General features: G+C 41.7%; 1 protein-coding gene across 2 annotated transcripts; it reads left to right on the forward strand.

The window, feature by feature from the left end:
• Positions 1-5,388: 5,388 nt before the first annotated feature.
• LOC140211830 (uncharacterized) lies at positions 5,389-16,225 on the forward strand. 2 transcript variants are annotated; one of them, XM_072281997.1, is made up of 2 exons: positions 5,389-5,641; positions 11,549-16,225. In XM_072281997.1, exon 2 carries the CDS (start codon positions 11,563-11,565, stop codon positions 13,381-13,383), a length of 1,821 nt encoding a protein of 606 aa, XP_072138098.1. In that variant the 5' UTR covers positions 5,389-5,641; positions 11,549-11,562; the 3' UTR covers positions 13,384-16,225. The 2 variants fall into 2 exon arrangements, with proteins under 2 accessions (XP_072138098.1, XP_072138099.1); XM_072281998.1 differs by lacking the exon at positions 5,389-5,641 and adding an exon at positions 5,821-5,853.
• Positions 16,226-16,683: the final 458 nt, after the last annotated feature.

Here is a 16,683-nt window from a genome sequence, read left to right on the forward strand (position 1 = left end):
TTCAATTTTGTGGATTTCTAAGATAATAACCAGTGCATCTCCCTAGCCATCTCCCTCATAAACCAAGGATCTTGTGGACATTTCACTCCCACCAATTTCTGTAACAGTGACTTTTTAATAACATTAAACTCTTTGATCTCTTCATTTATTATGAATCTTATAGTTCTCCATTACTCTGGCAAAATTTTCAGACAATATGAAGACAGATAGTGTTAAGGAAACAGGGAGACTGCTGAATGACTTAGAGAGATTAGGAGAATGAGCAAAGTGGTAGATAGAATATAATGTAGGTAGTGTATAGGTATGTGCTTTGGTAGAAGAAATAAAGGTGTGGACTATTTTCTAAATGGGGAGAAAATTCAAAAATCAGAGGCTCAAAGAGTACTCATGCAGGATTCCCTAAAATTAACTTGCAGGTTGAGTTGGTGGTAAGAAAGTCAAATGCAATGTTTGCATTCATTTCAAGAGGACGAGAATATAAAATCAAGGATGTTATGCAGATCTTTTATAAGACTTTGGTCAGACCACATTAGATCACATTTGGGAGTATTGTGAGCAGTTTAGGGCCCTTTATCTAGGAAGAGATGTGCTAGTATTAGAGAGAGTCCAGAGAAGGTTCACAAGAATGATTCCAGGAAAGAAGGGGTTAACGTATGAGGAGAATTTAATGGCTCTGGGCCTGCGCTTGCTGGAGTTTAGAAGAATGAGTGGAGATTTCCTTGAAACCTTTCAAATATTGAAAGGCCTAGCTAGAGTGGACATGGAGAGGATGTTTTGTATTGTGGGCGAGTCAATACTTCTGTTTACTCAAAACTTTGGTTTATGAAGGCCAATGTGCCAAAAGCTTTCTCTTTGACCCCATCTACCTGTGCTGCTATCAATTAACTATGGACTCCCAGATCCCTTTGTTCTACATACCCCTCAGTGCTCTATTGTTTACTGTGTAAGATCTACCCTGGCTGGTCCTGTGGATGTGCAACATGTCACACTCGTCAGCATTAAATTCCATCTGGTTCAGATCCCGCTGTAAGCTCTAATAGTCTTCCTCACTGTCCACAACACTTCCAATCTTGGAGTCATCTGCAAATATTTGATCCAGTGAACCATAGTATCATCCAGATACAGTTGAAGTCAGAAGTTTACATACACCTTAGCCAAATACATTTAAACTCAGTTTTTCACAATTCCTGACATTTAATCCTAGAAGACATTCCCTGTCTTAGGTCAATTGGGATCACTACTTTATTTTAAGAATGTGAAATGTCAGAATAATAGTAGAGAGAAGTATTTATTTCAGCTTTTATTTCTTTCATCACTTTCCCAGTGGGTCAGAAGTTCACGTACACTTTGTTAGTATTTGGTAGCATTGCCCTTAAATTGTTTACCTTGGGTCAAACATTTTGGTAGCCTTCCACAAGCTTCTCACAGTAAGTTGCTGGAATTTTGTTCCATTCCTCCAGACAGAACTGGTGTAACTGAGTCAGGTTTGTAGGCCTCCTTGCTCGCACAGGCTTTTTCAGTTCTGCTCACAACTTTTCTATCGGATTGAGGTCAGGGTTTTGTGATGGCCACTCCAATACCTTGACTTTATGGATTGTATATAGATTACAAGCAACAACAGACCCAGCATTGATCCCTCCAGTCAGAGAGACAACCACCTAGTACCACTCTCTGGCTTCTCCCACAAACCCAATATCCAATCAAATTTACTACCTCATCTTGAGTGCCAAATGACTGAAACTTCTTGACCAACCTCCTAAGCAGGGTCTTGTCAAAAGCCTTGCTAAGGTCCCTGTGGACAACATCTACTATCTTGCCTTCATGAACTTTCCTGGTAACATACTCAAAAAACTGTGTAACATTGGTTAGACATGACCTACTACACACAAAGCCATGCTGACTATCCTTAATCAGTCCATGTCTATCCACTTACTCATATATCCGATCCCTTAGAATACCTTCCAATAACTTTCACACTACTGATAGAAACATAGAAAACCTACAGCACAATACAGGCCCTTCAGCCCACAAAGCTGTGCCGAACATGTCCTTATCTGAGAAATTACCTAGGGTTACCCATAGCCCTCTGTTTTTCTGAGCTCCATATACCTGCCCAGGAGTCTCTTAAAAGACCCTATCGTATCCGCCTTCACCACCATTGCCGGCAGCCCATTCCATGCACTCACCACTCTCTGCGTGAAAAAAAATTTACCCCTGACATCTCCTCTGTACCTACTTCCAAGCACCTTAAGACTGTGCCCTCTCATGCTAGCCATTTCAGCCCTGGGAAAAAGCCTCTGACTATCCACATGATCAATGCCTCTCATCATCTTATACACCTCTATCAGGTCACCTCTCATCCTCCGTTGCTCCAAGGAGAAAAGGCCGAATTCACTCAACCTATTCTCATAAGCAATGCTCCCCAATCCAGGCAACATCCTTGTAAATCTCCTCTGCACCCTTTCTATGGTTTCCACATCCTTCCTATAGCGAGGCGACCAGAACTGAGCACAGTACTCCAAGTGGGGTCTGACCAGGGTCTTATATAGCTGCAACATTACATCTCAGCTCCTAAACTCAATCCAATTGATGAAGGCCAATGCACCATGTGCTTTCTTAACCACAGAGTCAACCTGCGCAGCAGCTTTGAGTATTCTTTGACTTGGACCCCAAGATCTCTCTGATCCTCCACACTGCCAAGAGTCTTACCATTAATACTATATTCTGTCATCATATTTGACCTACCAAAATGAACCACCTCACACTTACCTGGGTTGAACTCCATCTGCCACTTCCCAGCCCAATTTTGCATCCTATTGATCTCCTGCTGTAACCTCTGACAGCCCTCCACACTATCCATAACACCTCCAACCTTTGTGTCATCAGCAAATTTACTAACCCGTCCCTCCTCTTCATCCAGGTCATTTATAAAAATCACGAAGAGTAGGGGTCCCAGAACAGATCCCTGAGGCACACCACTGGTGACCAACCTCTATGCAGAATATGACCCGTCTACAACCACTCTTTGCCTTCTGTGGGCAAGCCAGTTCTGGATCCACAAATCAATTTTCCCTTGGATCCCATGCCTCCTTACTTTCTCAATAAGCCTTGCATGGGGCACCTTGTCAAATGCCTTGCTGAAATCCATATACATCTACTGCATCAATGTGTTTAGGCACATCCTCAGAAAATTCAATCATGACCTACCTTTCACAAAGCCATGCTGACTATTCCTAATCATATTATGCCTTTCCAAATGTTCATAAATCCTGCCTCTCAGGACCTTCTCCATCAACTTACCAACCACTGCAGTAAGACTCACTGGCCTATAATTTTCTGTTTTATTTTTAGAGCCTTTCTTCAACAGCAGAACAGCATCGGCTATCCTCCAGTCCTCTGGTACCCTACCTGTCACTAAGGATGATTTAAATATCTCTGCTAGGGCCCCATCAAATTCTGCACTTGCCTCCCATAGGGTCTGAGGGAATACCTTGTCAGGCCCTGGGAATTTATCCTCCCTAATTTGTCTCAAGACAGCAAACACCTCCTCTGTAATTTGTGTAGGTCCATGAAGTTGATGCTGCTTTGCCTCACGTCTATAGACTCTACGTCCATCTCCTGAGTAAATATAGATCCAAAAAATCAATTTAATATCTCTCCCAAAACTTTTGGCTCCATTCATGGATTACCATTCTGATCTTCCAAAGGACCAATTTTGTCCCTTGCAATCCTTTTGCTCTTAACATACCTGTATAATCCCTTAGGATTCTCCTTCACCTTGTCTGCTAGGGCAACATCATGCCTTCTTTTAGTCCTCCTGATTTCTTTCTTTAAGTGTTCTGTTGCATTTTTATACTCCATAAGTACGCCATTTGTTCCTGCCTGCTTATACCTGCTATGCATCACATTTTTTCTTAACCAGGGCCTCAATATCTCTTGAAAACCAAGGTTCTCTAAACCTGTTGACTTTAATTTTTATTCTGACGGGCACATACAAGCTTTGTACTCTCCAAATTTCACCTTTGAAGGCTTCCCACTTACAAATACACCTTTGCCAGAACACCGTGTATCCCAAGCCACAGATCCTTTCCGATACCACCAAAATTGGCCTTTCTCCAATTTAGAATCTCAAACCCCGACTAGATCTATCTTCTTTCAATATTTACTTTGAAACTAATGGCATTATGATCACTAGCTGCAAAGTGTTCCCCTACACAAACTCCTGTCTCATTCTCCAAGAACAGATCAAATATCACACACACTCTCGTTCAGACTTCTATGTACTGATTAAGGAAACTTTCTTGAGCACATTTGGCAAACTTTATCCCATCTAGTACTTTTACAGTATGGAAGTCCCAGTCAATACAGTATTTGGGATGTTAAAATCACCTACTATAACAACCTTATGTTTCCGCAGCAGTCTGCGATCTCTAAAATATTTTTCTCCAAATCCCGCGGGCTATATGTAACATACCCTCATTAACGCGGTCATACGTTTTTTTTATTCCACCCATAAAGCCTCACTAGACGAGTTCTCCAATCTGCCGTGACATTTTCCCTGACTAGCATCGCCACTAGTCCCCCTTTAATCCCCGCCGCTCTGACGCGACTAAAACAACGGAACCCCGAAACACTGAGCTGCCAGTCCTGCAGCCGAGTCTCATTAATGGCTGCAATATCATAAATCCATGTGTTGAGCTCATCTGCCTTTCCTGCGATACTTGTTGCATTGAACTATATGCATAGACATATACATCTGTAGAAATTTCCTCGTCTTTAGTGACATACCAAATCTTCTCAAAATACAGATCCACTGCCCTACTCTCCACGCCTTTTGTGAATTCCATCTAATTCCATAATAAAATCCACACCACCACCACCTTTACAAGCACTTCCACTTCGCCGTCTCTGCTACATTCTGGGGTCTTGTCTACGGTATTCCAAGAGGTCAAACGTCCTATATGTGGTTCTTGTCCCATCAACAAGGGTGACTCTGAAAATGCCCAGCTAGCCACTTAGATCAAGGATTTGGGGATGGGAAGAACGGATGAACAAAACTTTCGTTGCACTGGCTCTGCGGTGGCCATTTTGTCTAACCATTAAATAAATCTGCCTCTCAAATGCCAGTGATTGCTCTGTGTGCTTCTCTAATTTGAAATATTAGCGGAAACTCAGTCAGTACAGGGTGGTGGTGGCTGGAGAATAAAGTAAACCACGGTTAAACAGCGACAACGATCAGGCGGAGAGATTAACCTGGAAGAATAGCCAAAGGTCTCACCGACACTGATTGGAAGTGACAGGCAGTGAGAGACGGACGGGAGACACATAAACACGTAGGGGAGATGTCTGGAGGTAAGGATGGCGAGTGAGCAACGCGAACCAGTCCGTGGTTGTAATTTGTGAGTGTGGAACAGAGAGGCGACGCACGGCGCTGGACGGGCTGAGGGAGCGCGGCACTATTTCCCTTAATCGGATAAAACAGACTGATACTCTCTTTTCTTCATTGCGTCTGCATCGTGTGAGCGAGCGATGGAGGACGATGAGGGAACCGTGTGACTCAGCCCGGCCATCTGCACACACACACACATACTCGGCAATACTTAATGATAATATTTGCAAGAGTGCCTGGATTCATTGAACGGTGAGTGCTGTCCTCGGTGTAACGGGCCGAAGGGATTTCTTCAGCAAAGCACCAGGTGGCTGATGAGGTGCTGAGCTTTTGAGGGTATTAGATATTCATTTATAGATTTATTGTGCTGTTGCCGAGAGACTGTCCGTGGAGTCGGAACCGTCGAATAGTCAGCGATCGTTAGTTCTGCACCGGGTTCTCTGCCTGATCTTCACCAGTGACCGGTAATCGCCAGTGAATGGGGGGTTAGACTTGGGCTGCAGTTTGTTGTCGGGAGCGTTATTCTGTGTACGTATGTTCCCAGCAGATAAAAGGCCTGTTGCTTTCATATATATATAGATCCTCACCATGCTTTCCTGTTTAATCCCCCCGGAAAGGAATTTGTTGGTCTTGTTTAATGGGACTCCGAGGGCTCTCCAAACGGGTGAGAGTTGCTGGAATAAAAAAAAGTCTCGCAGAAAATGGGCCGGAGGTGGCTTAGGTCGAGAACGGAGGCTGCACTTTAGAACGGAACGGGACATAGAGTCTCCGATCTGTTGCTGGTGAGAATGCTCTCCTCTCCACCACCACACCGCCACCCCCCCCCCCCCCGCCTCACAGTGTAGTACACAGATCCCAACCCCTCCCAAGGGATGTCCTCTTACAGTCCGTCACCTCCCCGGGGATACTCCATCCCTGACACGGCTGCGTGTCCTTCTCGATTGTTCCACGCAGTCACTTTGCCACCATGACATGGATTGCATTTTGTCCTGTCTCCATCTTACTGCCTCAGACCGAACTTGAGCCACATTCATTCGATGGACATTCCCGTCCGTGCCATTCCATACCCTGATCGACCACGGTGCATTAGTTTTTACACGGATTTCTGTAGATACATCTTAGACTGAAAATATTCCACTGACCCACATAGCAACCTGACATACTTGGTTGATACATTGGACAAATATCACACTGGTCCTCAAATCTTACGGACATCTCAAGCACACAGGCGCGCGCGCGCGCACACACACACACACACACACACACACACACACACACACACACACACACACACACACACACACACACACACACACACAGTTGTACAAGACACGTATACCCCAATGAAACGCCATTGGACTGGAGGGTGACTTAGATCTTACCGAGACTCACATTATACTAACATATAACACTGACAACATCATGGACATACACTACATCAGACCAGCTCAACCATCATGGCACAGCAATAATACACGGCACTGATAGACAGAAGCGTGAAGGGTCCATGGACCATGGTACTTTTGTCGATTTGCTCACCTTCACAGGCTGGAATAATCTCCAGCAACAAACAATCTGCTGGAGGAACTCAGCCAGTCAAGCAGCATCTGTGGGAGGAAAGCAGTTGTCCACGTTTCAGGTCAAATCAGGACTAAGAGTGGAGAGTGGAGATTATCAGTATATAGAGAAAAAGGAAAGTGGTGGAACAGGAGCCAGAGGTGGTTGGTGGATGGGGAGGAGGGGGTGGAATTGCTGGTGAAGGAATGTCCTATGTCCCCTGTCTCAGTCCTCCCCTCTCCTCCTTATATTGGCTAACTCCCTTCTCCGCTCTCGTCTTGATGCAACGTCTCAACCCAAAATGTGGACAATTCCATTCTTCCTGCAGATTCTGCTTGATGTACTGATTTCCTCAAACAGACCAGCATCTGCAGTCTCTCTGGAAGAATCTCCATCCTGTTGGACAAGGTTTGAGCCTCCCATAACAGATTTTGCCTTTTTCACATTCACAATTTGTGTACCTCTCAACTGAGCAATTTTCCTGTACCTCACTAAAGGGATATGACTAGCTCCTAGAACAAAGTTTCCAGGTAACTCTCCTTCTCCCTAATCTCCAGATCTAGCTCACCAACTCTAAACTGAAGTTCGTCATGCAGCACACACAGTGGGGTGGTTGTCATCAATCCCGCGCAGTAGCCTTAGGCTTCAGGAAAATACTGATCAGCTGTCAATTGGGCAGAGCAATGGAAGATGGAAGTTAGTCCTGTTACTCGTGACGCAATGTCCTTTGGTATACATATTAAAAGTGGGAATACACAGTGAATGGGAGAGCTCTAGGGACTATTGAGGAGGAAATGAAACTTGGTGTACAAAGATCATTAAAGGTAGCAACACGGGCAGATAAAGTGGTGAAGAAGTAATGTGGAATACTTGTCCTCCATTACTTAGGGCAGAGAATATAAGAGCAGGGAGGGAATGGTACAGACTTATAAAACTTTGGCTAGGCCATAGCTGGTGTACTATGCACAGTTCTAGTCACCACACTGTGTGGTAGCATTGGAGAGGATAAAGTGGAGATTCAGCAAGATGTTGCCATGTCACTAATGAGGAGGCACTGGATAGTCTGGGTTTGTTTAGAGAGTCCTGATGAAATAAGCAAAATTTTGAGGAACATAGACAAGGTAGATACAGTACTCCCTGGAGTTCTGGAGGGTTTGCGTTCCTAGAAAACCATCTGTATCATGCTTTTCCATATCTCAAATTTTATTTGGTAGTGATTTGTGAATTGTATTATGATAAATTTCCATTACCTGAAATTGTCATAGGGCAGAGTATACTGTAGTAGGAAACCTTTCCCTATAACAGTGGTACTAAAAGATATTGATTGATGGGAAGTAAAAGAAGTTTAGAGCAGCTCTGAGGAATTGTTTTTCGCCCAAAGGATGTCTGGAATCTGGAACACACTGTCTGAAAGGGTGAGGACGCAAGTACTCTCACAACATTTAAGAAATATCCAGATGAGCACTTGAATTGCCAATTCAAGGCTATAGACCCAGTGCTGGTGAATGGAATTGGTGTAGATGGGTAACTGATGGTCAGTATGGACATTGTGGGCCAAATGGCCTCTTTCTGTTCTGTATGACTATGATTCTATATATATCTTACTGTATGTTGCTGCAAAGCTTCCCTTATGCTGCTTGTCTTAAAGTAGTTTATTTATTTAACCAATTTATTTAATTCTTCACCCTTGCCCAGTCCTTGATGAATTCTCTGCACTTAGCACAGTACAGTCAAACACACTGTACTTTGCTACCCCACAGATTTACTTTCCCAGGTATCTGTACCTTTGTGTCACATGACTTCAATGAAAATCTTCTAGCTGACTACTCAATTACATGGAAAACTAAAGACTAATGTTTATCACATCATATCACTGCAAGTTCAAACTACAAGGTTAACATAATCACACACACAAAACTAAATTAACTAATTATGAAAATAAATCACCTCATTAACCACCAAAGACCTCCAAGCTCATGGAGCATTTGTCTTCTACGGCCCTCTTTAAATACTCTGGACATGAGTGCCCTCTTAGATATGTCTATCTCTCTCCTTCTCTCTCTCACACACACACACGCACACAAACACACACCGTGGTGATGTACATATTACCTGGTCCACTAAATATACACACAGTGATTTGTTGGTTGGTTAAGCTCATCTGGGGCATAGGCTGCCAACATCAGCTCGCCAGAGTCCTCTGCCCAGGGCCACTCTTTCAAGTTCCCAGGTGTAGCCCACCTTCAAAGACCCTTCTTCTCCCAGGGATGCTTCTGTTGGCATTTCTGTAGCTCTAGGTTTTCACAGGATGGCATTGCTAGCTCCATGCTCAACCCTCCGCCTTGGAACCACAGATGGCTGAGTTATACACACACCGAACCATGTATTAAAAACACACCACATCATTCGCGCATCATACTGACTCTCCAACCTGATGCATCCATCAATAAGTCCCACACTGACATACTGGACATTTGCACATACCTGTATATCATACTGATATACATGTCAGTCTGGTACTAGACAGACACACTATTCATATAGAAAAGCAGACTGACATATAAATCAGAGAAGGAGCATGAAAAGTGGGGGAGAAGGACGTGCAGGGTCATTTGCTCACTAATAATAATTATGCATATTATTAATGCATTCATACAATAAGCATCCATTTCAGTTGCCCCTCCAACATAATTAAATTTATATTTCTTCATGCTCTGCAATATCATAGGGATACACAATAATATACCATAAAGGTACATTTAGAATACTTACAATATAATCCTACTTTGCCACATGAACACAAACATACCATTACCAACATATTGACACATGTATTGAGATAGAGTGAAAAGATTGTCTTGCATACTGTTGTTTCAGATCAGATCATTGCACAGTGAGGTAGAACAAGGTAAAACAATAACAATGCAGAATAAAGTGTAATAGCAACAGAGAAACTGCAGCATACACAGACTGCTGGAGGAACTCAGCAGGTCAGGCAGCATCTATGGAAAAGAGTAAACAGTCGACGTTTCAGGTCCTGGTGGAGGGTCTCGGCCTGAAACATCGACTGTACTCTTTTCTATAGATGCTGCCTGGGCTGCTGTGTTCCTCCAGCATTTTGTGTGTGTTGCTTGGACTTCCAGCATCTACAGATTTTCTCTTGTTAAAGAAACAGCAGTGCAGGTAGATAGTAAAGTACGAGATCATAACAAAATAGATTGTGACGTTAAGAGTCCAATTTATGGTACTAGGGAAACATTTGATAGCCTTATAACAGTGGGGTAGAAGCAGTCCTTGGGACTGGTGCTACATACTTTCAGGCTTTGCATCTTCTGCCCAATGGAAGAGAGAAACTTTGGGGTGGGTTTGGCTTTGATAACGCTGGTTGTTTTACTGAGGCAGTAAGAATAATTTCATGGAGGGGAAGCTGGTTACCATGATTTGCTGATGTACCGCCACAGAGCCAACAACCTGTGCTTCAAAACCACACAAGTCTGCACCATATTAACACACAGTCATCATCAACATGACTTTTCCAACCCATCAACATATTCCTTTTCTCCATTTTAATTGGGCTGAACCGTTATGCTTAAAAGTTTACTAATTTTCTCTTCAACATTAGTGCACAAATAATTCAAATTATTTTATTACTTCTAAAACTCTGTGGGATGCCCTAACAGGATCATCAAGGGCACAATATAAATCTATTGATCCATGTCTTCTCCTCCTTCAAATGAACAATATCCCCGAGTACAATGTTACTAGTCAGCAGCAGTCAGGACCTGACCTCTGAGTTAGTCTCTGTCTATAGCTCAGGAACACCGAATGCAATTTGCAAACTATCATTTAGCAATTGCTGGTACGGAATCTGCGATTTTCATTTAGTTATTCAGATAGATTAGTAACAAATTTTAATTCAAGGTACAAGGAAAGCCTTGAAAGGAAGAAACTGACAGGAGAATTCACACATTACAAGAAACAAAGAGGGGAGGGGGGCCTGTGATAAATCCAGATCATAACTTCACTTTGGACCTTAATACCAAGAAGGCACACAATCAAATAATCAATGGCAAATTTAAAACATAGGAGCTAAATGTGGAATGGACACCCAAACAGTTGGTATAAGAGAAAAAAACTAAATCATTCAAGAGATGGTAGAGCACTGTGATGGGGAAACAGCAGAGTAATTCTGTGATGAAGACATGAATAGACATGACAGTTTCTCACATCATAACTATTACACAATTCTAAACTGTGTAATCTCTTACAAAATGAAACTGTGTATAACTGAGCCATCTGGATCATGAAGAGTTGAGTCAAGTCCCTACCTAGTCTTTAAATGAATTTGAGCTGAGCGTGGCAAACCACGTAAGCCCCAGTACCCACGGGTTAGAAGACAATTAATTGTCTCTGTTTGCTGCCCAGTAAAAGATCCTACATAAATCTAAGATATAAAATGCTGGAAACAACCGGCAAGCTGTGGCAGCATCTATAGAGCAAGAAATAGACTTAATTTTCAGGTTGCTGATTGTTCATCTGAACTTATAACAAAAGGATAACATAATTTACTATTTTTCTCTTTATTGTTTCTCATCATGATAGAGTGCGCATTCGACATGGCCACATACAATCGACGGTCATCTGATCATGCTTTCCAGGTAAACCAGGATGTAGTGTATCGTAATACGTTGGAACCAGAACATTTCCCACTGTCAAAAAGCTCCTCTGACACCCTGTTCCCAAGAAAGGAAAGCATGGAAGAAAGGAAAATGACTAATCCATATCTGAGGAAGACCATCAGCAGTGTTGTCTCTTCAAGGAACACAGTTGAAACGGGCATGAGATATTCTTGTCATTCTTCCTGTTTCATGCCACAGAATAATTTCACTATTATCCCCTTGTGTGGCTGCTTCCAGATGAATTCCATCCCCAATCCCAACCATGTGACTGAATCCCCAATCTTTCAGGATAGTGCAAAACTCCACACCAATGACCGTACTAACAGCAGCTCAGACATAAGAAGGGATACAGACACAATGTTGTACAAAGACCCAAATTTGGGGAAGTTGCAGACAAAGTTGATGTGCAGGAGTTGCTCAGACATCATCTGTGGTTACAAAGAGAACTGCTGTCAAGACAATGTAGTGCACAGCCAGACTGCCACGGAACATCAAGTTACTGTGCCTGACAGTAACCGCAGTGCAATCCCTCAAAGTGAAATAACAACAATGGATTCTGATCAAAAGATAGTGATAAGTATTTCAGAGAGCGATACTGACAACGAACATCATGAAACTATGGGAGAAAGGCCAGCCACTCCTGAGCATCAAGTTAATAGCATCAACAATAATGTGTGCAATTCCATGCATCAGTGCCATTTCATGCTTACAGAGAGTTCTCACAATTATCCAAGTGTCATGGTTGTCCAAGAATCTGACAGGCAGTATCAAGATAACTGTATGAAAGGAAATGGGACAATCACCAAGGACCAGGCTAATGTGCAACATCAGGTAGATGCTTTAATGAACAGTCAGAATTGTACTGGAGTTCAAAGCCACATGATACCTGGCCTGAACATACAAGACACTTCACCTGCTTTCAGCCATTCTCTGCCAATTCCAGCCATTCATCTTATGCCAAGGATAATCAGTTCTGTCAGTGATTCTGGAAGAGGAAATATCAATGCATATTGCCACCCGCTGCCAATTTCAGGTATCCTTGCATTCCCACGGTTGGTGTCTTCAGTGAGTGAATCTGGTTTGGACACAAAGCATCTTCTGAGATGCCATGGTACTATAGGAAATAATGTGGTCCCCACCATGACTGATGAAAATCCACAGAATATCTCAGATGCAATAAAAGTAGAACTGGAAAACCCTGCTCATCCTTCTCAACAAAATAGTCCAAATAATGATGTGAATGTGAGAACACGAGATATGTGCACTATGACTTCTATCAGAGATCTGACCCTAGGCATTTATTATCAACTGAAGCATAAAGATGCAGAGGTACAAACTTCTTTTGCAGTTGACTGCAGGTCAGTTGGCACCAACCCAATGTCTCCCACTGACTGCTGCTTGGTTCACATGTTCCCAGAAGTTAACTTAGAAGAGAATCAGGAGATTCAGGAGTCTCCAGTCCGAGAAGTAAAATGGGATGACAAAGGGATGACATGGGAAATTTATGGGGCCTCTGTAGACCCTGAGGTCCTTGGGCTGGCCATACAAAAACATCTGGAGATTCAGATTGAACAACATGAAAAAGACAAGGTATCCACAGCTGAGAAAACATTGAAGCATTTGGATCCTCACTTTGATGCAACACATGTGCTGGAACATCAAACAAAAGAGAAGAGACATATGCCAGGCTTTAGGAAGATGTTCTCTGCTCTGAGACATCCCACATGTTGTATACGATCCAATACAGCGATAGATTGACAGCTGCGTCCACTGTCAAAGAGTCAGTATCAGGGGAGGGTATACATAAACTGCAGTCACAAAATGTAAATGCAGTTTTTGCTTTTCCCCAGACACTTACATTCAAAAGTAATTATTAGTAAGAGTATTTTTTTTAAGAATTTTTTTTTTTCAAAGTAACTATGAGAGTGGCTGATTGAGGTGTTCTGGAGCAGGTGAAGTTTTCAGAAAAATATAGATCCTGAGACATTTATAGGAAAGTAGAAGTCTGAATGCATTTGTGATCCAGTTGCTGTATGCTCAGGTAGATGAGGATGTAAATGATGCTGCTGCAAGAATACTGGGATAGGGACAAAAAGGTATTTTTAGCAAAATGTTTTTAACTATCCTGCATTTCCCAGATTTTCTTCTTGGTGCTCTGAAAGAACAGTAATCTTTGACAAGACAACGATCCTTGTAAACATATGATAATGTGACACAGTTAGTTATCTTAATGTGTAATAATGATGACAGAAGCAGAAGTCTTAATGAATAATAATACATTTCAGAAGAAACATATTGGAGTGGAGGGAAAACGATGTAAATGACAATCCCACAGGATCATGGAAATGTCATGTGAAAGTGCAACAAAGGGCGAATTGCTCCATTTCTGGAACTTTGATAGAGATTCCCGTGTATTCTAAAACCCGCAGTCATAATTTTTTGTTTAAGCATTTATCTACTTTTCATTGATGACTACAAATGAGTCCTTTATCATCGGCCTTTCAGATTGAACATTAACTACATGAAAGAGTATTTCCTCAGGTCACAGCAGGTTCTTAAATTTGGACCTCTAGTTGTTGACCTGTCTGCCACTTCTTACTTACTCCATCAAGACAGTGACTTGGAATACCTCTATCGAATCTTCCTAAACACTTTCTCTAGGCACTCCACATTACTGACGTCTCTCATTTCTGCTATCCATTTTAATAAATCTGTTCTACACCCATATTAAAGCCTTGGCATGAGTTCTAAAGTGTGGTAGTCAGAATTAAACACAAAACTCCCAGAAGGAGCTAGAAGTCTGTTTTACAATAACTTTCTAGTTTGCAGGCTATTAATACTTAGGATATGCAGCCAATTTTGCCCTGGATTAAAGCCACGATTGAAATACAATGCAGAACAGGCCTTTCCAGCCCAACGAGCCACACCACTTGGCAATCTATTTAACCCTAACATAATCACAGAACAATTTACAATGGCTAATTAACCTAATAACTGGTACATCTTTGGAACGTAGGAGGAAATCGGTGCACCCAGATGAAACCTATATGTTCACAGGGAGTAGCACTTTTAAAACTGACCAACAAACAACTGAATTTGGATCAGATGGGAGGATAAAGAATTAAATTTCAGAAACCATCTTTAATACTCACTTCTTTTCAGCTTCAGCAAAGCTAAGGCTGGGGTCAGTCACAGAAGCCTAGAATTGGATTGTTTACTAAAGATAGCTTTTGACTAATCTATCCTTAGTACTAAAATAACATTAACCATCTAAAACAAGATTAGAAGACAACAAGCATAATTTGATCATGTAAAGGCACAAATAATTTAACATCTCAGTAATTAGTTTTTCTAAAAAAGAAGTCAGTTAAAAAAGGTGGAAAAGAATTCAACAGAAAACTGGATTTTGACTATAGAGGACAATGGGCCCTTTATGATGATGAAAATTAAATATGAAAACGATGAACAAACATAGCTGGCCACAGGGGGAGTTTGTGGCTGATTTAGGAAACAATCAGATAAAAAAGCTGGGGAACAGATAAGGAAGATTAAAAGTAGATCTGTACTTTATTATAGAAACTTTATCATAGGAAGATTATAGTTGATGGCAACATTTGCACAGGCAAATACCTCAAAATAGTAAATGCAGATATTCAGCAAAGTTATGCTAGGACTGTGAAACTACTTACATTCTCAACCACCAAAGACTTGCGGGTAATTTCCATTTTTCAAAGCCCTCCTAAAGAAGTGTGAAATGCAGCATTACTGAGATAACCTTTACATAAAAGCTGGGATGCCCAATTACAAAATCCAGTCAATAGACAGTCTAATAGACGTAGTGAAAAACATCACCATTGATCCATAAGGACTATCTTAAATGATTCAGTTCATCCTCCTTAATCTTTCTTTCTTAAAATTCTCTTGATAGTAATATTACTTTCTAAAGGCTTCTATCGAGTTGTGGTATAACATGGTATAAGTAGACTTTAGCCAACAATAGAAGCAGAATGGCAGTAATACAGCTGGAGGATGAATTTGAATTTGGAACAAAATGACAAACTTTGTGTAAAAAGGATAGTCCAGTGAATCTCTAGGAGCGGATCCTTGTAATTTTAAATGCGAATCTGTTTATAGGACTCTGATTACCAACATAAGAACATAAGAAATAGGAGCAGGAGTTGGCCATCTGGCCCGTCGAGCCTGCTCCACCATTCAATAAGATCATGGCTGATCTGACCATGGACTCATCTCCACCTACCTGCCTTTTCCCCATAACCCTTCATTCCCCTACCATGCAAAAATCTATCCAACCTTGTCTTAACTATATTTACTGAGGTAGCCTCCACTGCTTCATTGGGTAGAGAATTCCACAGATAATTTCACATCTAAACGCAGTGCCATGAAAATGAAGACTCCTTAGTTTAGGAGGCTGGTTTTCTGTCAGATATCAAAGATACAGGGAACCTGATTTGGCCATGTACCGTTTAATTGCAATTTTCCCTTAAAAGTGAACAATTAAACAACTTTTCCAGTCTGTACTCTTATTTTTATTGATAGTGTGCATCAGCAAATATTTGTTGTTTATTATAAAGTAATTAATGATAGCTATTTTTGTATACATTTTCATTTCATTTTGCATATGGAGTGTTACAACTTACAGCTCAGTGGCAAACCACTTATTTTCTCTTTGACCAATTCACGCTCCTGCACCTTGTGATGTTAGCTCTGTCAGCTAAGGTAATGTTACATAGCATTCAGCATTAGTCATTCTTTTGTTCCTCTCAAAGAGTGAATAGCTGTCTTGGTGTTCGTAGAATGAAGGTTCTTTTATATAGTAACTTTGACAACCTCACAAAGTCTCAAAGCCTTTACAGTCACTGAGGTACTTTATGAAGAACATTGGTTGTCATAGATTGGGAAACGTAACAACCAACTTGGTGCAAAGATAAATCCCAAGTCGACAAAGGTTTCAGTGATGGCATTGAGGCCAGGACACCAGGGGGAGCTCTAATGTCTTTTTGATATTTTTTATATTCTCTTGTTGGGTCAACTGGGTCT

This window comes from Mobula birostris, chromosome 18 (assembly GCF_030028105.1).
Source record: "Mobula birostris isolate sMobBir1 chromosome 18, sMobBir1.hap1, whole genome shotgun sequence".
Taxonomy (NCBI): domain Eukaryota; kingdom Metazoa; phylum Chordata; class Chondrichthyes; order Myliobatiformes; family Myliobatidae; genus Mobula; species Mobula birostris.